Source organism: Kwoniella botswanensis, chromosome 3 (genome assembly GCF_036426115.1).
Source record: "Kwoniella botswanensis chromosome 3, complete sequence".
NCBI classification, from domain to species: domain Eukaryota; kingdom Fungi; phylum Basidiomycota; class Tremellomycetes; order Tremellales; family Cryptococcaceae; genus Kwoniella; species Kwoniella botswanensis.
The window spans coordinates 316,764-343,260 of record NC_088601.1 but is presented as its reverse complement, the minus strand read 5'-3'; the positions used below and the strand labels follow the sequence as shown (position 1 = coordinate 343,260).

Genomic DNA, 26,497 nt, shown 5'->3' with positions numbered 1-26,497 from the left:
GATGAGTGATGAATGTTTTTTCAGCACCATATCCATTCATGTAATCATCGTTGTCGTAAAGTGTCGTTAACTTATTTCCTATTTTCCTATGAATGAGAGTCTCCGTTATCTAAACAAAGTATTCTACAATACAGTACATATATATATATATAGATATCTCATCATAACCGAATCGATCTTTTCCTTCCCTTCTTCTCCGCTTTTGTCTTCCATTCTTTCGGCTGTTGTTCTTCTTTCTTTCTCTGTTCACTTCTTCCTGCTTCTCGTCCCTTCTCCTTGAATTTTCCCTCATACCGTACAACACCCCGATTTCCGAATCTTAAGCCTTGTTTTTGATCAATCCACAATCTCCTCGCCACCTAATATTCCTTCAAAAGGATGTTTATCCTCAAACTTTATACTCGCACTAGGCAACGCTTCATTCTCCTCATCATCATCTCCGTTTTCCCCATCTTTCCTGTCTATACCGTCCAACCTCAGACCTAATGCCGAACTATGAGCTTCCGAACCTCTTCTACTAGCTATAGTCCTATTTCCACCAATAAGAGTCGACGACAATAACGATGATACCTTATTTCGAGGACTGGTACATGAATATGGAGCAGTAGAAGAAGATAGAGTAGCTCTTCTTTCCTGGCGAGTACTCGTGGAGATCTTACCAAACGATGAAGTTGGAGTGTGAGCATGGTATGATCTACTTCTAAGTGAAGGTGGGAATGAAAATCCAGGTTGATATACTCCAGGTGAAATCGTCGTAGGTGAATCAGGCGATAAGATGCTCAACGACTGTGACTGATTGATTCCTGTGGGTGGTAGTTGGGTTTGAATCTGAGGTAGGATAAGTGAATTACTCGATCCTGAGCCAAGTTCGAAATCGTTTGGTAATGATTGAGGAGAATTGCCATACTCTGTAGTATAACTATTATCCCCTCTCTTGTCATCCCACCAAGCGGGTTGATGATTATTGGTATTCATGATGTTCTGACCTTGAGGTGCGTATCCTCCAAGTTGTCTTTGTGGTAGACTAGTCGGACTGTTACTTTCTTCTTTCTTCATCCGTTGTTGTTGATGTGCTTGAGGTTCAGGGACATCACCAGTACCTGTACCGATTAGCCATGACGAGGGATTCAAAGGTGAAGAAGGTGAATATAACATCGCAGAGGGTGGTTCACCCTGTACACTTCGAGTTCTCGTATGTTGTTGAATAACCTTGATATCGATAGGACAAGCAGTTGTATTGGCAGGTGCAGATTGAGGTCCGAAGTCATAGTTCGATCGCTGATCAGTGTGGTTAGAATGGGTCAATGGCTGGATCTTAAGCATATCGAATGGCCGCTGTTGAGGGTATGGAATTGTCGGACTTTGACCACCGGCTTCTCCAGGTGTAGAATAATCAAACTCAAACGCGGTAGGAGAATCCTGCTCATACGCATGATACTCTGGAGGTGGTGCGTGAGCCTGGAAAGTTCCATGATATCCCATAGGACCTTGGGGTATATAGGAACCTCTCGGATGAGGGAATATAAATGGTTTGTCTTCTTCTACATCGGGAAGAAGATGATGTTGATATGCGTCTGGCGGTGAGTGGAACTCCACGCTGTGCTCTGAGGATGTAGGTGATAGACCTTCTTCCTGCAGACTCATTCGTCGCTTTTGCGCTTGGGTAGGTCGAGGTGGTACTCGTCGTTTAAAAGAGAGGATTTCAGCTTTCGACGAATGCCTCTTTAAGAATGGGTGAGCTGGATATGATCGTTAGCTGAATGAACCTTTGAGCTTACCGCGGTGAATCAAAGCGGACTTACACCATGTACTGGCATCTGGATCACATATTCCCCTCTCGACATGCCGTAAGCTCAACTTACGATTGAAACCGTATATCTGAATCGACAGGGAAGAGCAGTCAGTAAAAATTGCGTTTCTCAGACAGTACTGTAGATGAACTCACGTTCAACTGTCGCGAGAAACTAGCAAATCTACTTTGACGATAGACGACCGGCAGTATCTTCTCAGCTAGTTCTTCTGGGTTTTCGATAATGATCGCTTCGCCTGTTTCGTCCCATCGCATGATCTAGGGCAGAAATCAGCTTGGTTGCATCCGAAATACATGCAGTTGCTTACATGGTGATACTCCGGTTGTTCCCTATTGTCACAACTCCCATCAGCTCGAAGATCTGATGATCGCAGACAACCAACAAGTCGCTGAGAGGTATTCACTCACAGAATCCTGCAATCAAATAAATCAAATGAGCGATTTGACTTCCTATCAAGTACTGTTCTAGTGTAAATAGTATGAACTTTCACTCACCCAAAAAGCTTAGTCAAGAAAGTCGGTTGTTTCCCTTCCACCTTCTTCTGACCTTTATTTTTCTTCTGCTTATTCGTCTGAGGTAACATAAGGGGATTGAACCATGGATCATGTTGATCGTTTCCAGTATGTTGCCAGAACCCAGCTTGAAGATGAATAGGGTTGGTGAAGTATCTATTGCAGGGCTGTTGTGGTTGCTGTTGGGAAAGTATAGTTTCAGAAGGTAATAAAGGTGGTCTACCAGGATGAGGAAATTCTCTAGGATGATTCGATAATGAGGACTGTAATCCCACATCGGTAGGTGATACACTATCACTTTGCTGGTTATTCTCGAACCTCTCTTCCAATGGTGAAGTATCCGGCGATACGTAGGCTCTCGATTGGGATAGTGGTAAAGGAGGTTTCATCTCCCACCTATCGGAAGTTGATCGATTCATGAAGAAGGGTGGTATACCCGAGGTATTGGCAAGACCAGCAAAATCTGGTTCGCGTGGACCAGGAGGTACGCAAGTGGAAGGTGAGGACATGATACTGGAGGACTAAGGTAAATTGGTCATGTTGAAGTCAGTATCATACCGTTTGTACTTAGTGGACAAAAGGAGTACGGTGAGGGCGTAAATTGAAGAAGTGATCACTCACTTTAGAAGTAGAAGAATAATTATATCGTTCGTATCAGTAGACGTGAAAAGCAAGATGACAATCCGCTAAGCACAATAGACAATATGGAGGTATAGTATCAGCTCTGAGTTCAGGATTCGAATAAAGGCATTCCTTGAAAGAAGAATGATATCAGAAGGTAATGTATAAAACAATAACGGATAGAAGTAAGAATCACATATATAACATTTTCGAGAAGAAGTGGGATCGATGGGAATTTGTGAAGGTCACTGACACCTTGAACAAAGCCCTGCTTTCCGTTGATTTCGAGATGTCAAGCAAAGTAGGATAAAGGAAATCTCAGAGAATAATGGAAGAAGAGTCGTAGAGATGATGATGACGTACTTACGTTATGATGAGTATGATATAGTGAAAGGGGGGTTACCCGACCACGTCGGGTGAGATTGGCCCCCCCTCCTGAACCAGATAAACAGTTGGACAGTATGGCTGGAATGAAGCGAAGGGAATGTTTGACCGTATTTTCACCGAGAACGAAAATGTTGAGGTGATGTAGTGGTTATGTCTCTTGAATGATCATGAAGGATATACGGGGTAAAGCCAAAAAAAGAGAAAACGGGATAAAGGAAGTATCTGTTAGTCGTCGTAATTAGGATAAAGGAGGTGAGGTGGGTCTCGATTTGAGTGATGTAATGATGTAAGGGAGTGGCCAATCTTTGGGTTATTTGCGACGTTGTCAATTGAAAGAAACGACAGATAGGCTATAATGTATCGTCGATCGATGATGATCCATCGAATACAAAGAGATAATTGGTAAGGACGTACTGAAAAAGATTTGAGAGCTAATGCTCGAGGGGAAAGAGAAAAAGTGGGAATCCTCCTGAAAAGGCGAGGCTGTTATATGTATCTGTATTTGTTTTAGTATTGGCTTACAAGAGAGGTAAGTAGAGTGAAAGTTGATTGTACTCCTTTTTCCGAAATCGATTCTGAAGGATGATGGCCGCTCTTGTGTGTGTGTATAAGTTAGACCATAACCGCCTCAGTCGTCATTCAATATCAATCTTAATCTCATATGTTTTGATGTTGTATTCCGAGTGACATGACTTTATCGACGACTCAATCTTGTGGTGTCAGTGTTACTCCAAAAGTAGATTGATCTGCGTGTATTTGTATTTGCTCTTTCTATTTCATTGCCTCCATCAATACCCTAAATACCCTCCTTTCGCTTACTTGGATTTTGATCGCCCTGACTTGATCTTGAATTCGTCTGTGTTATAGCCCGATGAGGTAATTGAAACAAGATGACACAGTGATAGTAGATGATCGCTTTATTGTTCTCTCCGTAATTGACCTCGAGGGCGTAACGCTGTGGGCGTTGGAACATATAGATCGACCTCAGCTCCAAATCCTATATGACCGGAGTAGTTATCCAAGGGGGTCTTTGATATTTTGACAATTCGAGGGATATAAGATAGCGTTAAATAAGCATAGAGCATGATAATATAATGCGTTTGACCATTGATAGGAGAGTGGAGATATACCGAATGTTTATATTTTCGTTCTACCAGAAATTTGGTATTGGGATTTAATCGATATTGCAGTAAATGACTGTGCACGATTTGGTATGGTTTGGTTTATTTCCCCACTCACGTACACTAAGAAAAATCTCCGAGTAAAGAAAGGTAAAAGGTACATTCGTAGTGAACCTTATGGCACCATCCCATCCGAGACATACCGTAGATGTATCACCACATCACATCATCAAATTAGACCAAGCTACTGCCGCCGGCCGGAGCTTTCATCCATATAAGCCAAGTAACCCTTGTTTCACTCCGGATTCCATGGATCACAAGGGGGTTCAGGTAGACGGAAAATATATACCTGATTAGCCTCGAGGTCTATTGACATACGAGTTTAACGGAGAGGGGCGTCTCTTCGATCAGATAGAAAAAGGGATATCTGGTCCAGTTTGCGATCGATCAATTTGATATTATCTGATATTCCATAATACAGTATTTGTTTTTTCGCTTACATCGATTTGGTTCAAATGTGGTCGAGGCCAAAAGCCAAGGTAATTCGGCTAAATGACCGTCAATAATTGAGTTTCGACGGTGTACCATCAGATAAAATCCATATCATCAGTACAGCACGAGATCGAGAGGTTGTAGTGTATAGATCGATGTTGACGTAATGGATTGGACGGAACACGGGTCTTGTGATGGGTTCACCGGATCTTGACAGGACCTGGAACATCAACCAAGTCCTATACTATCCGTACGGCTCGAGTTATGAGACATTGAATAAACGTGCGCTAGATCATCCTAGATACACAGGTTGGATGACAGGTAGGTTGTAGACGTAATCAGTCGATGCTCCTCATACCTCATTCGGGTTACCGGAGGAAAACAGAGATGTGGCATACGGTTCCAAGAGTGCAGAAGAGATGTCGATCATTGTGTGCGCAAATAGCTAGTGATGATTGATGGTCATGCAACGTGTTGGGGTGAGGGCGTAGATGAATTCAAAGGAGGGTACTCGTACTCGTAGGTCGATATCGCAAGACAAAAATAGAACCGTAGAAAGCCGATAGACAGTAAGAAGTCGGCCGTGGTGGTGTCGCTCGTCAAGTCACAGTGATCAGGTATTCATTATCGTGATGATGGTTGTGAAGGATGATTGATGGATGATGATAAAACAACGAGGTAAAGTGAGACGAGAGTGGAGGCAAGTGGGGGGGAAGTGAGCCTCGGTGTAAATGGGAGGAACTAATACAAGACCACTCTGAGATTCAGCCATCCTAGTAAGTTATTCCTGTCGCGTCGCGAAAAAGTGGATTGGGATAGGGTAAAGACGCGTTGATGCTCATGTTCTCGTCTTTTGATCATCTTATCTCCCATCTGCAACTTTCCAGTCCAAATTGCATTAATCTGATAACCACTATATCCACACCCGCCACCTATCTCTGCTTCACCATCGACTCATCTGAAGGAATCATATCATACTCTTGGGCAAGTCCACCTACAAGCGGAAATCTCTCTCTCACAATGGTACGTTGAACCCTCGTCCTTCTCTCATATCATCAAGCACCTTGTGATATGCCATCACACAGGAACTGATCTTCATCTTGCAACAGGAACAAGGCAGAGTATGGACCGTCGGTGTCCTCCAAGGAGAAGCCCAACAGAACAGTCATTCAGAGATCGAAAAGCTATTCTTCGATTTCCTCAGTGGGTTCAGGATCAATGGGCAATTCACCTACAGAGATGCCTTGCGTTCCGCTCTGCTATTACACCATCACACGCTCGAAGTGGATTTGAACGATATGATAGCGTGGAATAATGAACTGGCGCAGAAGATCCAGCAGAATCCAGGTGAAATGATTCCTCTTGTGAGTTTGGACCTTCCTTCTGCTCTTCGGGTCGCAAGGGACATCAACTGACTGATAATTATGTATGTATAGTTGGAATCCGCTTTACTGAGATTGGCAAGACAACTCTTACATCCCACTCACGACCAAACTCAGACACAAGGTCAAGGTCAATCCAGTACGCCTGCGGTCGATTCCATCCCTGATATGCAAGTGACGATTAGAAGTGGGATGAACTTGCTACAGTTCAGAGAGCTAAATGTGGGTGATTCAGTTATTCGTTCCGCGACGCTTTTGCGAGCAAATGGAGCTGATAAGAGCGTGGTTATAACAGGCAAATACACTGACAACCCTCGTTCGACTCCCTGGTATCGTCATCAATGCCTCGCAACTCTCCTCGAGGGCTACCGAATTGCACTTACAATGTAAAGGGTGTCGGTCGGTGAAGACCGTGAAAGTACCAAGTACTTTGGGTGGTGAGAGAGCTGCATTGCCAAGACGATGTGATGCGTAAGTGATATCACTTACCTCCTTCAGCTCACTCGACCATGTTCATATGTAACCAGAACACGAGCTGATGCCCTGGTACGATAATCAGTCCCGCTCCACAAGGTCAACCTAAAGATTGTCCCCTCGACCCCTATGTCATTCTTCACGATCGATGTAGGTTCGTAGATCAACAGTCCATTAAACTCCAAGAAGCACCAGATATGGTTCCAGTCGGTGAATTACCAAGACATATGATGTTACATGCGGAGAGGTATTTGACAGGTAGAGTTGTACCCGGTTCAAGAATTATCGCGACCGGTATATACTCGACTTTCGCCCCTTCATCAAAGAATGTAAGTTTTACCAAAAGATGATCTGCTATTCAGAATGGCCATAATACATATCAAACTGATGAACTTGATTGATCAGGCCAAGACCTCCGGTGCACCTGCACTTCGACAACCATATTTGAGAGTATTGGGCATAGAGCTCGATACTTCCCTAGCTTCATCACCTGGATCAAGGGTGTTCTCCCCGGAGGAGGAAGAGGAGTTCCAGCAATTAGCTAGAAGTGAAGGATTGTATGAGCGTTTCGCCAACAGTGTAGCACCAAGTATTTATGGTAATCTAGGTCAGTTGTTGAACCCGGGCGTGCTCCTGGAGGATTAACTGACGGTCTTATCCACATGTAGATATCAAGAAAGCCGTTACTTGTTTATTGATGGGTGGAAGTAAGAAGATTTTACCTGATGGAATGAGGTTGAGAGGAGATATCAACGTTCTGTTACTGGGTGATCCTGGTACTGCCAAATCTCAACTACTGAAGTTTGTGGAGAAGGTGAGCTAGCATCCGCATTTGAATGACATTTAGCTCATGTCGTGCTTCTTCAGGTATCTCCCGTATCGGTATACACCTCTGGTAAAGGTTCCTCTGCGGCTGGTCTGACAGCTTCGGTACAGCGTGATCCCGTATCTGTGAGTGAAAGTCAGCCTGGTCAAAACAACGGTTTCAGCTGATATATTATAATGCGGTAACAGCGAGAATTCTACCTTGAAGGAGGAGCTATGGTCCTAGCCGACGGAGGGGTAGTCTGTATCGACGAGTTCGACAAAATGAGGGATGAAGATCGAGTGGCAATTCACGAAGCGATGGAACAACAAACCATCTCAATTGCCAAAGCAGGTATAACGACCATTCTCAATTCTCGTACCTCCGTATTGGCAGCTGCCAATCCCGTTTTCGGTCGATATGACGATATGAAGTCACCTGGTGAAAATATCGACTTCCAAACTACCATCTTATCCAGATTCGATATGATTTTCATTGTTAAAGATGAACATAATGAATTGAGGGACAGAACAATAGCGAAACATGTTATGAATATTCATATGAATAGACAGAATGAGAATGAAGCTGTTGGAGAGATCGATATTGAGAAGATGAAGAGATATGTGTCATACTGTAAATCGTGAGTTAACTTCTGATCCACTTGTCACCAAAAGTTCGTAATGGAAGGACACTGATTGAATACATTTTTGCTTGTGTCGAACAGACGATGTGCTCCAAGGTTGAGCAATGAAGCTGCCGAGATGCTGTCGTCGCACTTTGTTGGATTAAGAAAGGAAGTCGCTCAGGTAGAGAGGGATAACGATGAGAGAAGTTCTATTCCTATAACAGTTCGGTGAGTAAAGTAATCATCACTTCTCCCTACCACTGCCGTATACACAAAATGATCAATCCTGATCATCTTGTTGTTGTATATTTTAGACAACTCGAAGCAATCATTCGAATATCCGAATCCCTAGCCAAAATAACCTTATCACCCCGAGTATTACCTCATCACGTTGAAGAATCCATTCGACTATTCAAATTCTCCACTATGAATGCGGTATCGATCGGATCGGGTATAGAAGGATTATCGAGGACCGAATTGAATGATGAGATTGATAAGATTGAGAAAGAACTGAAAAGAAGATTACCAATAGGTTGGACGACGTCTTATCAATCGCTCGTTAGAGAGTTTGTAAGTGGTCAAGGATATTCTCAACATGCCTTGGAAAGATGTTTGTATGTCATGGAGAAGAGGGAAACTATAAAGTTTACAGGTATGAAGAAGGTCGTGCAGAGGATTGGTGTATAGACCTTAACTTACAATTGCTGTCTCGTCTATTCGTTTATAGGATTATTGTTTTTGGTTTAACTTTGAATAATGGTATGGATTACTTTCATTGTATTACTTGTTATCTATATTTCGTCTACAGGTTCAATGCATTAAATTGGATTGATGTTACCTTCTCTATGTCTAGGATTATGATATATGCGAAAATGGTAGATCTACAAAGACAACCCATCTCTTTGCAACAACGCCATCATCGCACCTACGACTTCTTCATGGCCTGACATATCGACTGCATGGGGAGATTCGATTTGTTCAGATAATTGAGCATCAAGTAAACGTCTGATCGGTTGAAGCGATCCGCACATGAATCAACACTCAGTAGATGTTTGACCTGGAAAACACCATATATGATAAGGAACTTACCTAAGTTGTGAACACAGCACTCCGATCCTTGTTCCAGCTTTCAGTTTCACAAAACCATCTTTACCTATCATTATACCTCCTGCCCAATGATTGATGGTGATACTACCGCCAAAAAGCAACAGCCCGTATAATGGGACCTGTATGATCATATCACGAAGGGACGTGTGGTCAGAATCATAGGAGATGCAACGAAATCAAGCAGCGAGATAGTGAGATCGCTCACCTCTGTAGCATCTCGTAAGAATACTTTTGACGTTTCAGCTTTGCCGAAATAAGCCAGATAACCAGATTTGAATCCCGATTCGTTAAATAGAACCGAAGTTGGGTGTATGAACACTCGGCCAGATTGATCAAACATCTTGACTTCTTTCGCTTCGTGCTATAAACACCCAATAGAATTTAGCATTACCTTTCCATCACATCATAGTAAAAATGACAATATGGTAATGGGACACTTACATCTTTCTGTATAGAACCTTGCTGGACTCTCTCAAATTGCGCTTTTGGCATGGCAATCCTTGCTATCCTAGGATATAATCCACCAACAATAACCCCTTTAACGAGATTGTCGAATTTCGAATTGACGCTGAATTTGGCTATTTCCTTATTCAACGACGAGATGAAGCCTATTGAAGATAGGGCAGATAAGAAGTCGCTGCGGAGGGAAGTGATATCTCGCAAGGTTGTAGAACTGATAAAGTTCTGTTTATCAGGAATCGACCGTCAGCCTTTGTTGTGAAGGTTTAGAAGTAAGATGAGACGCAGACATACCTGCTCGCAGAACTGCCTGACAGCACCGTGACTTCCACCTTTCTCCCTTATAGCCATACAAGCATCATAAGCCCTTACATCGGTGAGCAAATCTGATCTGGCCCATGAAAATGATTCTCTGGCTTTCTTGCTCTCGTCACGCTTCTCCATTGGTGAGGTGAAGAGGGGTTTGGATGAAAGCAAAGCAGCAATAGTGAGAACTAACGCGAGCCGATCGATGAATTATTAACATGTTCTTGCCAGCATTTCCGACCTGTGTAACTCACTCGGATCCAGACATTTGAATATCGTTCCCAGCACCAGCATCTTGGCAAGACGAAGATCGACAGGTATCATACTCATCTATGTCATATGGATCAGCTTGCTAGCTCCTGCATGGGTTGTTTCCCTAGCGATCGGGAGGACAATACCCACATGACGTCCAAGGGCAGTCAACCGACTCTTGTGATCTTCACTCTCGACAGCTCCCAGATCCTGCAGCGTCTGCCAAGCAGCATTGATAGCATCCATTTTTGGCGGATCGATAGCTTTGCTGTATTCCCCCATCGCAAATCAGCTCATACAGTTATATCAAAGAATCATGGATGACCAACCTTAAGAACTCTTTGACATCGGTATCTTCATTCATGGCTTTCACCTGTAAGAATAGCGCTTCCAATGGTGTCCTAAGGATCTCAGGTATCGGGAATCGAGGCATGCTGTTATTCTCCGTTCTTCTGGTATACAGCTTATAACACTACACATCCGATTAACGACCACTCCCTGATCATGTCGATCGAAAACTCACCTGTCCAGGCTGCGTACGACCTGCTCTACCTCTCCGTTGTCTTCCCGATGCCCTACTAGTCCAACATTCCACCAATTTCTGCATCCCATTCTCCGCATCATATTGAGTCTCTTTAACTCTTCCTCCATCCACCACATAGATCACATCGGGAATTGTAACAGATGTTTCAGCTACATTGGTAGCTACGACGATCTTTCTCTTCGGTGCAGTAGGCAAGAAGACTTTCCTCTGTTCGGCTGAAGAAAGATTCGCATGAAGAGGCATAATCTCAACTGGACCGAGGGCGGTGTTCTGCAATTCGTTGATACACTGGCGAATCTCCATTACACCAGGCATAAATACCAATATCGCTCCTGCGGTCGATTCGGCATTGTCCACTATATGTTTGACTATAGCACCGACAAGTCCGTAATCTATCCTATCTGTGCCTGCAAGGATTTCTAGAGCTCGTTGAGAATCGAGATCGAGTTTGAGTTTGGTAAATTCAGCTCGGATAGCCGCTTTCTGTTCTTCGGTCTGACGAGGACCAAATCGGGATGGTTGAGGCTTGTATTTAATTTCGGATATAACATCTTCAAGATAACTATAATCGCCGGATCAGTCCTAGATAGTCGAATCATATGAAAGGACGCACTCACTGATCAGTAACCGGATGCGTGAATCCGGGTATGGTGAGACTTGGACATCCGCCAAAGTAGTCTGCACCATATCAGCTGAGACTCTCGATATAATGGGCTTTTCGAAACGTAACTCACTAATGAAAATTTGTTCTGAAGTTGGGATTTTGAATCAGCTATAACTCAAAGATCTCCATGCCACAACTGACATACCATTGATTGTGGCTGACATCAAAATGACCTTGATGGTCTTATTCCTCTCCAGCAAATCCCTCAACAAACAGATCAGTAGATCAGTATCGACACCTCTCTCATGTGCCTCATCTACCACCACATGACTGACTCCTAGCAAATCCGGATCTCCACTGCCCAATCTCCTTAAGACAACACCAGTAGTGCAGAACAGTACTTTGGTATCTGCCGAGGACTTCCGTTCTCCACGGATGGCATATCCGACCGTCTCGGGCAACTTGTCTACGTCTTCTAGTCGTTCCTGCGCTACACGGGCTGCCACACCCATCGCAGCCACTCGTCGAGGTTGCGTGACGATTATATTGGTTGCTGCGCCTCGACCAGCGTTGATCTCATGGTCTAAAATGAACTGTGGAAGTTGGGTACTATAGAATAGATAACATCAGCGATGCGAATTCGTAGTTTTGATGTATCCAGTACACGTACCTCTTACCACAACCAGTCTATCATCAAAACGTCAGCGACATCCTTCTTGCTGAATGACATGGATCACTCACTTCTCCGACAACCACTAATACCCTATTCGATTCAAGGGCATTGGTAATATTATCCCTTTCCTTCCATGCAGGCAGCTTCATCCTATCCGCCAACATCGGTGCATAAGATGGATTATCCATCATCCCCTTCTGTTTCTTCCTAACAGCCTCTTCCTCTTCTACAGTCGGAATTTTCCGCTTGTAGGACTCTTTATTCTGTTTCTGTTTCCTCTTGACAGGAGTGTCGGATTTTGTGGAGATGGCATCTTCGACTTTCGGTACTAGGTACTTGGTGACTTCTCCCACATCTGGTGGTGTTTCCAGAACAGACGATAAAGTGCTTTCGAGGTATTCTACCATAATCAAGACCGCACCTCCTGAACCAGCTTCCAACACAGACGTCAGATCGTGTCTTTCCGGATCGCGGAATGCTCGGAGGAGTTGAGCATGAAGGTGTAATCGGATATACGCCGGTAAGGTATCCGAGGAGATGAAGAAGGATGGCGGATGATTGGGATATTGCGGTGAGGGGTAAGGCGAATGTTGATCAAAGAGTATATGCAATCGAATCGAATCTGCTGTATATTCCGATTCGATACTGATAGTTGATTCTGTGGATGATAACTGCTGATATCGTTCTCCTAAAACAGCTTCCAAAGCCATAATTTCCTCTTCACGAGTGATCCTCCTTTCCTCGTCCGCAGCCTCGTCTCCTGTCCACCCACTTCCATACTCCTTCACGCCCCATCCGTCCTCATCCGTCTCCCATTCACATAAGCGTCGACCTAGCAGATCCAGCACAATTGATTCTCTTTGTTCCTCCGCTAAGATAGTCTCTACAGCTTTTCTAGGGAATCCAGCTTGCTTTACTAGCTTATCTACCAGCCATCCTTTCACTAACGCAGTCTTGCCTCCGGAGGTAGCTGAAGCTCCAGTGATAAAATCTGCAGAAGAGCTAGATGGACGATATCTAGGTGGTAAGTCGTCTTCAGGCAGATGTAGCAATAACCATTCTATAGCTGCTTCTAATGGTGATAAAATACTGAGAGAAAGTACCAAAGGGTCTTTGGTCGACGAAGATGAAGAGTGAAGACGAGCGTTGGCGGCTGATAAGGCGGATAGAGCGGAAGTTATGTGGGTTGATCGGAATCCAAGGTTTGTGAGTTGGGCTTGAAGAAAAGGCAGGTCAAGGGTAGGTGTGGAGACGCCGGATGGAGCAGTCGAAGCTGTAGCAGTAGCATCACGACTCGCTTCGAGTACCGCTGACGGGAATTGTTGCATCATCTGGTACATTATATTAGCTTGACATGGAATTTCGAATAACCTGACAACTCACCTTCCTTACGGTCGCTTCTACCGTTTCCCTTAGGCTAGAAGCCATCTTCACTTCTGGTGCTCTGTCCCACGCAGTTCCACCACCACCTTGATTAGCCTCCCTGGCCACCGGCGTACCTCTGCCACTTGGTCCCGCACTCCTACCATCCACCTCTGCTTCTCTCGCTGCCTCCTTATCCTTTTTCTTATTCTGACGATCTTCAACCTCTTTCTTAGCCGCGAACGGATCAGGGTCGTATTCCCAGGATCGATGAGGGGGAGCAGCGGCTTTTTCAGCAGTAAGGGTAGACCAGTAAGGTCGTATAGAAGGGGGAAGGGTCATAGCCATAGGCAAGTGCGAGCAAAACTGTGTAACAGACACGAGGAATGTGAGCTGCGAGCTGAATGGTAAGTCTCACTGTAACTCACTCGGAACAGGGCATAAGTCGCTGCATAGTGTCTAGCCATGGCTGATGATTCTATCTCTAGAGGGGTATGAGGTTGCATCTTGACCTCATCCAGATTGTATATATTCTTGCTGACCCTTTTCTTTAGTATCACAAAACCAGTAAAGGTCTGAGGATCGGATCCTCTATTGGGTCGCTAGTTGTATAATTCGAATTGTCAGGAAACCCTCGAGGAGCATGTCACGAGCAGACTCACAGACTCTACGACCGGTCTCTCCCATCCCATCTTCTGACACTTCTCATTCAGAATTGTCAGCGGTGACTTGTATCCTGCAGGGAAGAGTGGTGGTGGTCTAGCTGGACCTTCATCTTGCTTTGGCTCATCCTTGCCTTTCTCCTTGGTTGGCTTGGTCGAATTGCCTGCATTTCCAGATCGTACGACATTTGCCGGACGCTTCTTCGGAGCCATGACCTGATCAAAGTGAAGCCTGACCGGTAGAAAGTATACAGTGCGATGATGCAGTAACCTTGCGAAAAGAGTTTCGATTTGGGTCAAGGATGAACTTCCTCCACCTGGATCGTCAGGTCGAAAAACAAAAACAGCCAGGCTGGGTGGCACAAAGTCATAGTGGCAGCAACCAATTGCACTCGCTACGATCTGTCCTGTCCCAATTCGCGCTGTTCAGTATGCAGTGAGCATTCGTGTTCGCAAAGAACGATTATGAACATGAGAAGCGGCTAAGATACAGTATGAACGCTCGTCCTAGCTAGATGCCATCGATTCGTGGTCTCCTCCAAATTTTTAACCTTATAGCCTAGGTTCAATCGTTGCCTGGTAAGTCACCGGAAAATAGCGACGCTCACCACGCGAACTTTGAGAATCTGTATATCCTTTTATATATAGGGCAGCCTGGAAGGATCGCTGGACTGCAGTATGTCCGACAAAAAGGTTGAGACTTGCTTTCTTGAGGCAGCTTCGGAAATCTCTCGGTACACAACAACTCTACCTTGCCCCATTTACCGAATCCCCCTGTACAAAGGGGATGGAATTTCTGATTTCCAGATGCGTTCCTTAGGCTCAGAACCAAACATTCTCCATCCTTCGATCAGAAAGGACAACTTCTCCTGGATCCTTCGCCGATCACTCCTTCGACAGAAAGGCAAGAACCCAAACCTGTTACGACGAGGCGTACCCTTCAGTCTATCAGAGATCGGCTGCAAAGTCTCGATTTATCCTGTCCCACTGACCTATACACAGTCTTGTCATTATAGTTCCATTACGATATTACTAAAATTTTTACCCCACGCCATGAACAGCAACTCACAAAGCTCGGAAAAAGAGTATACAGCTGATCAACGAGATGGAATCTCCTACGGCCCGTCAGATGGTCAAAATCGATCGTGTGGGTTTCTGCCCTCTATCATTGTCTGGCACATTACTGATACTGGTCGTTCTGGCTCTATTTGACACCATGTAGGGGCTACTTATGGGGTACACGTCAGTTAATCAATAGGGGTGAACCTTCCATGCAGAACGAGCCCGGAAATGGACTGGTCGGATGCTCTTATGATCTATTGGATTTACCACAAAATTTTCATGGGTCGCAACCCGGACAGAATGCCTCGGTGGAGAGATCTAATGGGACGGGAATGAACAGCGAGCCAGTACAACACGTTCCATGATCGGTGTAACGAGTTCTTGCATCATACGACCACATGCTCCAGGATGATCCCTTCATGGACTCGTGAGGCAATCAAGAACAAGTATGCTACGGCAATGGATCAAGTGGACGAGTACGATATTGAAGGCGGTGACGAGTTAGTCAAGCAGGCCAAAGACGAGATTAACACCGTACTAGCGGAGTACATGAGGAATAATGGAGAGGTGATCACCGCTCGTATTTACGCTATTCAAGCAGGTCAAGCTTGGTGTCGAAGTATTGGACGTGACGATCAGATTGTTCCGACTGACGAAGAACTATGGCAATACGCTGATACCGAAAGAGAACCTTCCTTTCAATAACGTAATCAGGATTGTTTCAGAGTGACTTGCTTGATTGACAGATACAATCACTTCCATCATCTCATGCATGGGGTATTCAGTAGTTGCGACAACAAGCCTTCCGTCAGAACTTACAATAGAGGTGCATCCTCTGTAGGGATGTTGGACATTACTGGGGGTCACGCAAGTGCCTTCCAATCCCATGCCAAAATCACTTCCTTTCTAGTTGATGCTTCTGAGTGCTTGTTGACCCATCTATAGACAATAACAGCGGAGAGTGTTACACCGGACAATGTATTATTTCAATATGGAATTTGTATTTCAAGTTAAAGGCCATCTATAGCAACCGTTTCCGGCATATCCACCCAAGACCAAGTAGATTTAAAAGACTACGCGATCGAGTAAACATGAGCACTCAAATATCTGATCTGCAAGCCAAAGTGGCGAACACTCTTACAAGGTTTGCCAAATCCAGTTCCAACAAGACAACAGGCCCAAGTTCCTCTCAACATCTATTCGACGGCAGGTCAATGTCTGATTTTGAAGAGTTCTCAGAAGCAATCACACTAGGTCAAGTGTTCTCATACGAATTTGGAACTGTGGTCGAAAGCTGTAAAACCTTCTGTAAGGTATTCAGCGAAGAATGGGATAAACCCTCTAATCAATCGATCAGAGATAAAATCATTACAGATATCTCAACATCGTGCGGACAAGGACAATCAGAGTCTGATACGAGTACTACTGATATAAATATTAGGAACATCACTAATTCGATTGAGTTCAAGAGGGAATACGCAAAAGCGTTATTTCAAAGTGATATACCGCGGATTAGAAATAGTTTCTCATCTGCCAAAAATCATTACGATCAAACTTATTTCTTTTACCCTAAACCAACTTTTACGATGGCCGTTGCTCAATCCCTCGCGGCGTACGATAGTCATCAAGCTCCGTCTGAGCAGTATCTCATTAGCGGGTTGACGAAAGAAGAAGCTGAACTTAGGGAGATAATCGGTTTTATGGATCATTTCAGGTCATTCGATAATCAAAGTCAAACCCAGACATGGACAAACTTCAATACTGATTATGGAAGACTTTCAGGGTGGTTGGACATACTGAATAGGCGACAAATATTCGCGAAGGGTGTCAAGTCTTGTATGGCTCCTCAACACGCCAATAATAGCGTTCAGAAGTGATTAGTGTACTGTACCTCATTTTCAACAGTTGCGGTCGGTCGTTGTTTGTGTAAGTTAAGCACTATGCGTTTTGGGCCATTCTATGCAATAAATACAGTACACAAGTGCAGGATTATTTGCATCTAGGTTATCTTCCTAACTTCAGCAGATATTTATTCGACATGTACAATGATCTAGATCAATCCCAACATCAAAAGAGACAAGCTTCGCGGTGATTCTGCTCCAGACCTATCCCATACACCGTATTACCCCTCATATGGTTCTCTCAATCATACTTCATACAGATCTTGCCAATCCACTAAACTACCTTTACTGCTCTTGTATATACGTATTCTCATCCAGTTTCATTCTTTTCGCACTTTCATCATCCAATCCCATTGCACTCTCGATATCAACACCTGATTTCCTTTTCTCCGCTTTTATAGATGTCGTTTGGGGTGTCTCCAATTCAGCCAACGTTCCAGGAACAGGTAACACCGCCGACAAAGCAGCCAGAGCAGGATCAATCGGTATATGATCGTTGTTGTCGTCATCTTGATGTAATTCAGGTAATCTATCCAATGTTATACTTTCCAATCCTTCTTCACCTCCTTGTCCTGAAATGTCATTTGGATCATGACCAAGTGATTGTAAATGAGAATGGTCCAGACGGAATTCTTCATTGGAATCTTCTTGTAAATCAGGTAACGAATTCAGTGCTACGACAATAGGTAGATCAACTAAATCATGTTCTCCTCCTCCTTCCATATGTTGATGATCATGTTGGTGTTGTTCGGTGCTGGTGTTGGTATTGATGGAATCTTCATTGGTCAATCCAGCTGCTAAGGCCTCTCTAGCAGCTTTCTCTCTCCTTTCCTTTGTAGCTTTACCAGGTCCTCGACGTCGTACATTCCCATCCCATGAACAGTGTTCATTCCGTTTCGTACAATTATCACAACGCGGTTGAACTCCATTACATCTACAATACCAGATATCAGCTTCTGTCCCATTGGATAATACCATCTGACTTGATTGATTAACTCACTTCAATTTCCTTCTTCGACAGAAATGACAAGCCAAGGTCAATTTCTTGCCCTTCCTTACTGATCCGCCACCTCCATTCGAATTGTTATCACCATTCTGATCACCATTCCCGTTGTTTCCATTATTTCCATCTCCTCCTGATCCTGATCCTGATCCTGATCCTGAACCTGCTTGGCCACCCGATCCTGATTCTTCACCATTCCCACCATTTGACCAATCTTCCCCTCCACCACCACCATCACCCCCTGCCATCCCATTAGCCAAGGTTGACGGTCCTCCTGCGCCACCACCATTGGTCGAAGCCATGTACATCGCTGGTCCAGGAAGGGAAAACGATCCGTTCATATTGGTGAACATCCTCGCCCCGTATTCTAACAAAGGGGAATTACCACCGACACTTGACGAACGTGAGGAGGTAGGTGATATATTTTGTGGTTGAGACGTGAATGGTACAGTCAAATGATGGGTATCAGGTTCGATTTTTACTGTCAAGAATGGCGTTGACCTGTTTGTGTTTGCGTTATTGGGGAACTGTGAATATTGAGTAGCACCGGTCGGAGTAACAGGCAAAGAAGAAGACGATGTTGAAGGTCTGGAAGGAGACCGTACGGGCGTTCGATCGAAGGAGGTATGAGCGTTGTATGATGATTCCCCACCTTCCTCAGTGACGTTCCAGGAGAAAGAAGGTGTGACTTGTGGTCGAGTGACCTGCTGTTCGAAGTGGGATGGAGTCAGCGAGATATCACCAGTGTTGACAGGGCCATTCGTCCAGCCATTCATGCCCGCGTTCTGAAGCCATTGGTTGTTACTGTTATCGTTCTGACTGACCGGGACTTGGGCAGTAACAGAACTCGAGGGTGTGAGCTGCGGCGTGTTGAAGCTGGAAACAGCACTAGGGAGTTGAGGGTAAGATGTATTTTGCGCGGGCGTGATTTGTCCAACCCAAGGCGCCTGAGAGTTGAGCTGGACGGATGGAGCAATATTGACTGGGAGATGTGATGCGTTGTATGACCCGACGTCGGTCGAACTGGTTGGTGAGGGGCCTAAGGGTGAGTACCCCGGAGTGTGTTGTGGCTGTGGTATAAGGTGTATCGGCTGTTGAGGCAAAGGAGGTTGCTGCTGTGTGGGGTACTGTGCTGGCACATCTGGATATGATTGGGCTCGATGTTGCGCAACAGGATAGACCTGGGGAGTTTGAGCTTTATTTACGAGTTGTTGAGGTCGAGCTGCTTGCTGTTGTGCTTGAATGGGCTGAGTATACTGACTGCTAACGAATTCTTTGTGGAAGACCGTGTCGTTCGCCTGTTGCATCATCTGACTTCTGACATGCTGAAGATAGTCGCTTGATGTCGTGATCTTCTGATGAGATGGTTGGGCGGATGCGGCAGGGGCATTCCTTACGCTCTGCTCAGCCGCAAATTTCTGATCGAGGAGTTGTTGAAATCGTGATGGTTTCTGAGCAACATTCTGAGCTTGAGCTGGATATGGAGGTGTGTAAGCTTGTTTGATGGGCGGAGCAGGATTTGGCGCAGGTGGTTGTCGTACTGTAGCTATATACACGGATATACAGGGATCAGATGGGTATGGTTTGATTATTACCGACGCGTGAAAAGGCGCACTCACCAGAGTCTGGATAGCTCATCATGTTCTTCTGCATATTCAGATGTCTGTAATCCATCATCGTATGAGGTTGATTTGAAGACATGGGCAGGACAGCGGCTGCGCTCATGCCTGGTCTTGAAATGTTGGTGTTATACGGATAGTCGTTATTGTTGTAGAATTGATCACAAGCTGCTGAGCTAGGTGCTGGTGATCCAGATTGTTTGCTTCGTACCAACCTATCCAGGTAGGTCTCGGGGTAGTTCGGAGGGCAATTGAGCGAGGTGACAGGTATGTTTGTAGGATCAAAGAAGGAAGAGGGAGGTTGATGTATTTGATATGACATCTGTTGTGGAAATGAGGATGTCAACAACAAGGACGGACGTACAGTACGGTGATAGGAAAGAGTCATAGAAACGGGATCAAAATTGATATGATTGGTTGAGAAGGATATGTTATTGACGTTACTCACTTTTGCTCGACAAAATACCAGATCTGTTTTTCGAAACTTGCAGGGATCTCCACCTGCACCGCCTCCTGAATGTCGTTATTACCCTACCAACCCTGCTACCCTGCTAAAATAATAATGATGAAACTGTATAATTATATGTCCAGCAAACAAGGTGACGATGATGATGGTAGTGAGGATAATTCGTACTGGTTGATAGGTGCTCTTTTCAAACTGAACACTGGGAGCGCTCGTCCAGCGACAGACTGATCTGATTTGATGTCTGCTCCTGGTTTGGCTAAGACTTGATTGATATACGCGTCCCTTCCGTCAATCCTTCTGCTATTCCTATTCAACTCTACTACGTTCGTTGTTCACCCACGAGAGTGCAGATCATCCACTTTCGCAGCCCAGCAGGACTAAGTGATGCGCCGGAGTCAAGGTTCCTTCGCTGCAATATCTATATCTTCATCTTCGGACCTGAGTACTATGTCCAAGTGCTTCTGTTATTGGGCTCGATTTTGATTTGTCGAGGAAATTTGTGCCCAGCGACTGGAAGAGACGACGTAAACAAGTGGGATATATCTTCGACTAAATGTGTTTTCTGTTTTTCTTGTTGGTGTGGTGGTCAATATTCAGATAATCTATGATAAGATGGCCACTGGAAATGATGGAGAGGGACAAACAAAGATGTTGTAAATCGATCTGCACGGACATAGGAGCATCCAATGCAGTACCAAATATAGACAAGATGTGTCTCATATCATCACGTATACATATGTAACGTATGAAATCTCACATGTTCATCCGCATCGGAACATTCTTTCCAAACATCTGCCCTGATTCATATACTCTACGAGTGAAATGTGCATATTTTTCCATCACCCTCATTCTTCGAGCTACAAATACCACAAACAGCTTAGCGAAAAATGTCGATAAGGAGGAGTGGTGGGCTAGTAGAATCGGAACTTGGCAAGTGAAAGAAAAGAGATCTGAGTTGATTTCTTCCATGACTCCGGTATATCCGGAACGAGCTGAACTGGGGTAAATCATAGTACAATACCGGACAAGTGTCAAGCTTGATGTGCTTATGGTAGAGTAGCTATTCCAAGCATGTCAGTTTCAGTACGAATAGCCAAGGTAGGAGGAGTCTGCTTGCATTGGCTCACTTCTCATGGCATCGAACAGACAGCTGTTGACATGACAGTCTGTTCTCTGCTAAGGATGTAAGTGTGATCTTAGTGCGGATGTATGAGGATGTTAACCGGGTGGCAAATGAGTGGGGTCCCAAGGTTGAGCCAAGATCATCCATGCCCTAGATAACGACATCCATCTACAGTACTCGATTGTCTCTCTGTTTCACACTCTCTGTCAAGCATCTAATGTACATAGGATACATCATGACAACAAGACAACCATGAGAGACAGTACGAGATGAAGTCGTTATTCAGCAATTTAGCGAAACGTGCCAATCCGCAATCCAACACACCCTCCGACGATCAGTCTCAATCTCACACTTCATCGACGGGCGCACCAGTCTTATCACCCATCTCAACTGGAAATTCGATCTTACCTATCTCTTCCACCCCTTCTGTACCTATACCTACGTCCGCATCCGAGAGATGGGCTAGACCCAATCTACCCAGCTATGCTGTATCTAGAGCAGAAGACGCCAACGCAGATTTACCAGAATATCAAGATGCTGTTGCGGTCGGTCCTTCATCGAATAATGATGAGGGTTTTCTCGATCGTGCAGCTGCAGAATACTTTGGTACTTCATCTACTAGGCATACCGACGAGCCCCCTCGACTTACTTCAGCCTCACCAACAGAAGAATTCGCTTTAGACATCTCAGAGGAAAGTGTACCATCGTTGGAGGTCGAAGAAGATGACGATGATCCTCTTATTCCTCGTCGTAGGATATTAGATTCCCACGAACACGGTCAATCATATAGGAGAAATACATTTAGTGTATTTGAGGCCTCACATCAACGACCGACCATCGCGTCCAACCTCAGCAGCTCATTAGATAATCGTAATGGATTTGTCGATTTGCCCATTCCCACATCTGAACCTCCAATCTATTCACCTTCCCTAGGTCGCGATGAACTCCGATTGATTTCTACTGTACACTTATCAGCTGATCATCCAGCTTCGGCATATTTCAATGCTATCGCTCAATCCCCTCCTCCTCCTGCTGGCCCATCGTCCTCCAACATTGTAGCTGGTGGAGACTCGGATATAAGTACGGGTGGGAAGAAGCTGAAGTTGATCTTAACGAGAGGAGGAAGAAGAATGAATGCCAATGGGACTGGACCGCTGTATATCAAGTTGGGTAGAGAAGATTGGGTGGAAGGGAGGATCGAGGTTGGGAAAGTGGATAGAGCAGTCGGTTTGGAAGTTGCCGTGAGTGGTTTGAGTTGTCTCCTATCGTGCATCCATAGGTACGCTAGATTAACGATACTTATTATTTGACCGTGTTATCAGATCATAGGCATGATAAATGTCTCATACTACGTCAGAGGTCAATATACCGTATTGGACACTTTACCAATGGCGAGAAACAAAATACAATTATTCCCAAACCCTTCATCTTCAGACGATACCTCTACCAATCGACAAGACCAACCTCCTACGACCTCTTCGAATGATAACCAGTCGAGTATAGATACTCCAGGATTAGATGATCCACCGGAACCCTCGACATCTTCTTCAACGACCAATCTCCTTACCCCATCTGCTGAACCATTATTTAACAAAGATGGTCTACCGATGATACCGCCCAATACCTCATTTCGGTTCTCCCTCCAAATGCCTACATGTCATTACAAGGACACCAACTCGGAATTACCATCGTCCTGCGATCTGCAGCAAGTGGGTATGCAAGCTAACGTCGAATATGTCTTGAGGGTCAAATTGATCAGGAAAGGGTTACGGTTCAACGAAACGTGAGTTCGCTCATCTCACCGACATTCCGCGTAAATGTCATAGAACTGATTCGGTGTGTCTAGTATAACCGTACCTATCATATATGAGCCCCGAGCGTATATAACCCCTCGTCGAATTCGAGCGCTCACCTCTGATGATCCTCTAAATCCCGGATGGCGTACAATCGAATTGCACGGCGGTAAACCTAAGATCAAAACTAATTTACCTGTTCCAGCAGGAAGTGAGGGGCCAGGTATAGAAGTCAGCTTATTGTTACCTTCACCACCTATTTTATTCTTACCTTCCTCCGGTGAACTTCCTTCATTCCCCTTTCATCTTCATTTCCACTCCACTTTGCCTCATGTACTATCGACCTTCTCCAATCCCCGGGAAAGTAAGTTTGTCATTAGGTTAACGAGGGTGACGATCTTTAGGATTGGGATTGAAAGGGAGATTAGAAGGATTGAGATACCCACCAGGGCTGAAGTCTGGCAAGAAGGAGGAGAAAGAATTATGTTGGGTTTAGAAGGAATGATGAATGATGAAAATAACAGAAGAAGAGGATCGACCGCATCGACCGTAGATCGCAGAGATTCGACCGGTAATGATACCGCTCACGGGCTAAGCTCAAGTGTGCCGACTTCAAGTAACATGGCTGAAGGAGGACCTTTAAGAAGGTTCAGCTCTGCTGGATCAACAAATACGACTGATAATGCGAATATCAATACGAGAAGGAAGTCTCTTTTGGGAGATAGAAGGGGATCACTCAGTGGATTGATGAAAAGAAGAGGATCAAGTTCGAGTCAAACTCCCACCGGAACGTTATCATCATCGCCAATTACGTCAAATCTTCCACCTACAATAGATGAGGACCATCCTCATCATACTCATACTCCATCAGAAAACGCTAATGTCAATGATGAGATGGTACCTGTCGATATGACGTCTACGGAAGTACATCTCAAAGGATTAATATCACTTAAACCATTCTCCATCTCATCTTCCTCATCCCCCGCGGATGATAGGAGAGGAACAGAGTTGTTGAGGAAATTGATGGTTCAATCGTTTATCGTACCGGAGATGACATTGACGTACGTGTTGGAAATTGGGATTGAACCTAGAAGAGGATCGGTGAAAGAGAATTTCGGACATGTTTGGGGTGGTGGTGTCATTGAGGTTGTTTGGGGTAGGTAACAGACAGATATCTCATATTTTCATACACTCGTAATGTGTTTTTCTTGGTTGTATCTTCTATTTAGCTCTGTGTCCATACCGTCTCGTTGTACATATCGTTTATTTTTTGTCTGTCTGTCTAGTTGTACGGCTTGATATCTGATAAGATTAGTATGGGATATCCTGTTGCGATAGAATCGTCAATCTTATGCATCGACTATGTGTTATTGGTTGATTGGTCAAAGCTCACGAGCTGAGGCGTGTAAATCGGTGATACGCTTAAGGCCGATGCAAAGTTCACCGAGTAATCAGTGCCACACTAATGCATTGCAGGTTAATCCCCCTTGTACCATTACCGGCGTTTTGCGATCTCCCGCATACAGATTTCATTTCAGGTCTAGTGGGAAGCATGGGTGCTTGTGCCAGTACTGCAGTAGCTTGCAGGTTGTAGGCTGTCGTTGCTATCCTGTCCAGTTGGAGATTTTATCGATAACAATCAAAATTACCTTGCTTGTCTCTCCCCTCATCCCTCAAACCATCAAAATCATCAAAAATGGCTTCTTCAACTGGTGAGTGAGGTCTTCTACCTGTAGCAGAGCGAGCGAGCGAGCCAGTGAGTTAGGGATGGTATATCAGCAGAATTAGGAGGATGTTCAAGGGAATAGATAGTATTGGATGAACGCCGACAACATCGACGACAACGCTACAACATCTCTAGAATAGCATGTCACGGACAGTTGGGAATGGAGGGTTTCAGAGTGGACAGGAGATTTCATAGTGTATCGCTGGGAAGTTGATATAGGAAATGGAGGAACATCCAGCATCAAGGAGACACATATTACAAGATTCATGAAGGAGGAATTTACATAGAATAACAATCTTCGACATCGTTCATCTGCCGACGTCAACTCATATCTCAACGTACATACGACCATACCTCAGACTCAGAATACTTGGAACAGCAGAGGACTCAGTTAGATCGCATCAACTTCGTCGCTCGTTCGCTTGCTTGCTGAACCCTAACCAAGTCGTTAGGATATGTGTACTAATTCTCTATTTATATTTAGGCCTCGCTCATGACCGTCGAAAGTCCCGAAAGGCTCATTTCGCCGCTCCTTCCGGTCTTAAGAGAAAGATCATGTCTTCTCCTCTTTCCAAGGAATTGAGAAAGCAACACACTGTGAGTTATGGTCAGAATTTTGGTAACATGTATGATGGATATAGCGCTGGTCATGAAGATGGAATAGTGAAGAAGGGATATAGGACGTGGGCCAACTCTCATGGATATCTCGCTTGATTGACGGTTATGGGAGATTTTGGAGATGGTGCTTGGAAGAGTAGCAGTCCGGTCAGATGATCATATTTGCTGATATCATTTCTTACAATCGCCAGGCCCGATCAATCCCTATCAGAAAGGACGACGAAGTTTTGATCGTTAGAGGTAAATACAAGGGCCGAGAGGGTAAAGTGACTCAAGTGAGTAGGAAAATCCTTTTTCCCTCTTATCCGTTAGACATCATTTTGTCCCAGATCATGTCATACACCAATATCTCATTTCCTTTGTACACGTCGAACACTCGCTCACCCCTCGTGTGCTTATAGGTCTACAGAAAGAAATGGGTCATCCACGTCGACCGAGTCCACATTGAAAAATCCAACGCCGCCACCGTCCCAGTTGGTATCCACCCTTCCAACGTAGTCATCACCTCCCTCAAACTTGATTCCGACCGAAAAGCCATCCTCGAGAGAAAAGGTGCTAAATCCTCTTCTTCCGAAGATGTTGAGATGAAGGAATAAACGATTATCTATCTATCTTATGATATTTAGTTAGGGGTTAGGGTAAACAGGTCTTGTATCACTGGTTACTGGACTTGGGAGATGTATTTTGCCATTCTCACGATCACTTTGACGATGGTCGTAGCACCAAGAACGATTGCAGGATCTTGTTATTGGTTCTAACGGCTCTCAGAAAGGTTTTAGAGGGGTTATCTTGGGAGTGCTTTTTACTGACTTTCTGACTATGTTATGATCCCTTCTGAGGCTCCGGTCGTTCTCATCCTCGTATCTCGTATGGCAGCAATGGTTATGTTCACCAAGGCCTTGTCTCCTGCTGATCGAAGTCTACATGGTCTCGGTAATGGTCAGTAGAGCACACCAAAAGCATGAGATTCTAAGTTTTGGAGGATTT

The 26,497-nt window shown here is 44.7% G+C and overlaps 8 protein-coding genes across 8 annotated transcripts; 5 read left to right on the top strand and 3 right to left on the bottom strand.

Moving 5' to 3' along the window:
- Positions 1 to 336: 336 nt before the first annotated feature.
- Positions 337 to 2,832, bottom strand: L199_007996 (uncharacterized protein; the record flags this gene model as incomplete). The annotated part of the gene is made up of 6 exons (XM_064893682.1): positions 337 to 1,739; positions 1,803 to 1,878; positions 1,946 to 2,068; positions 2,119 to 2,140; positions 2,219 to 2,224; positions 2,306 to 2,832. The coding sequence occupies 6 exons, from the start codon at positions 2,830 to 2,832 to the stop codon at positions 337 to 339; spliced, it is 2,157 nt and encodes a 718-aa protein (XP_064749754.1).
- A 3,132-nt stretch (positions 2,833 to 5,964) lies between these two features.
- On the top strand, positions 5,965 to 8,917 carry L199_007995 (uncharacterized protein; the record flags this gene model as incomplete). Its single annotated transcript, XM_064893681.1, has 11 exons — positions 5,965 to 5,967; positions 6,030 to 6,308; positions 6,381 to 6,548; positions 6,622 to 6,797; positions 6,886 to 7,129; positions 7,206 to 7,407; positions 7,469 to 7,614; positions 7,668 to 7,751; positions 7,815 to 8,245; positions 8,330 to 8,458; positions 8,545 to 8,917. 11 exons carry the CDS (start codon positions 5,965 to 5,967, stop codon positions 8,915 to 8,917), a joined length of 2,235 nt encoding a protein of 744 aa, XP_064749753.1.
- A 194-nt stretch (positions 8,918 to 9,111) lies between these two features.
- On the bottom strand, positions 9,112 to 14,412 carry L199_007994 (uncharacterized protein; the record flags this gene model as incomplete). The annotated part of the gene is made up of 17 exons (XM_064893680.1): positions 9,112 to 9,235; positions 9,320 to 9,456; positions 9,543 to 9,698; positions 9,779 to 10,021; positions 10,091 to 10,290; positions 10,357 to 10,432; positions 10,505 to 10,622; positions 10,684 to 10,826; positions 10,878 to 11,460; positions 11,516 to 11,576; positions 11,633 to 11,647; positions 11,708 to 12,111; positions 12,173 to 12,189; positions 12,244 to 13,506; positions 13,559 to 13,903; positions 13,966 to 14,139; positions 14,200 to 14,412. The coding sequence occupies 17 exons, from the start codon at positions 14,410 to 14,412 to the stop codon at positions 9,112 to 9,114; spliced, it is 4,272 nt and encodes a 1,423-aa protein (XP_064749752.1).
- A 1,257-nt stretch (positions 14,413 to 15,669) lies between these two features.
- L199_007993 (uncharacterized protein) lies at positions 15,670 to 15,966 on the top strand (the record flags this gene model as incomplete). Its single annotated transcript, XM_064893679.1, has 1 exon — positions 15,670 to 15,966. One exon carries the CDS (start codon positions 15,670 to 15,672, stop codon positions 15,964 to 15,966), a length of 297 nt encoding a protein of 98 aa, XP_064749751.1.
- Positions 15,967 to 16,352: 386 nt separating this feature from the next.
- Positions 16,353 to 17,138, top strand: L199_007992 (uncharacterized protein; the record flags this gene model as incomplete). Its single annotated transcript, XM_064893678.1, has 1 exon — positions 16,353 to 17,138. One exon carries the CDS (start codon positions 16,353 to 16,355, stop codon positions 17,136 to 17,138), a length of 786 nt encoding a protein of 261 aa, XP_064749750.1.
- Positions 17,139 to 17,447: 309 nt separating this feature from the next.
- On the bottom strand, positions 17,448 to 20,106 carry L199_007991 (uncharacterized protein; the record flags this gene model as incomplete). Its single annotated transcript, XM_064893677.1, has 3 exons — positions 17,448 to 18,096; positions 18,163 to 19,711; positions 19,785 to 20,106. 3 exons carry the CDS (start codon positions 20,104 to 20,106, stop codon positions 17,448 to 17,450), a joined length of 2,520 nt encoding a protein of 839 aa, XP_064749749.1.
- Positions 20,107 to 21,642: 1,536 nt separating this feature from the next.
- L199_007990 (uncharacterized protein) lies at positions 21,643 to 24,330 on the top strand (the record flags this gene model as incomplete). The annotated part of the gene is made up of 3 exons (XM_064893676.1): positions 21,643 to 22,614; positions 22,696 to 23,156; positions 23,220 to 24,330. The coding sequence occupies 3 exons, from the start codon at positions 21,643 to 21,645 to the stop codon at positions 24,328 to 24,330; spliced, it is 2,544 nt and encodes an 847-aa protein (XP_064749748.1).
- A 1,117-nt stretch (positions 24,331 to 25,447) lies between these two features.
- Positions 25,448 to 26,106, top strand: L199_007989 (60S ribosomal protein L26; the record flags this gene model as incomplete). Its single annotated transcript, XM_064893675.1, has 3 exons — positions 25,448 to 25,489; positions 25,702 to 25,785; positions 25,912 to 26,106. 3 exons carry the CDS (start codon positions 25,448 to 25,450, stop codon positions 26,104 to 26,106), a joined length of 321 nt encoding a protein of 106 aa, XP_064749747.1.
- Positions 26,107 to 26,497: the final 391 nt, after the last annotated feature.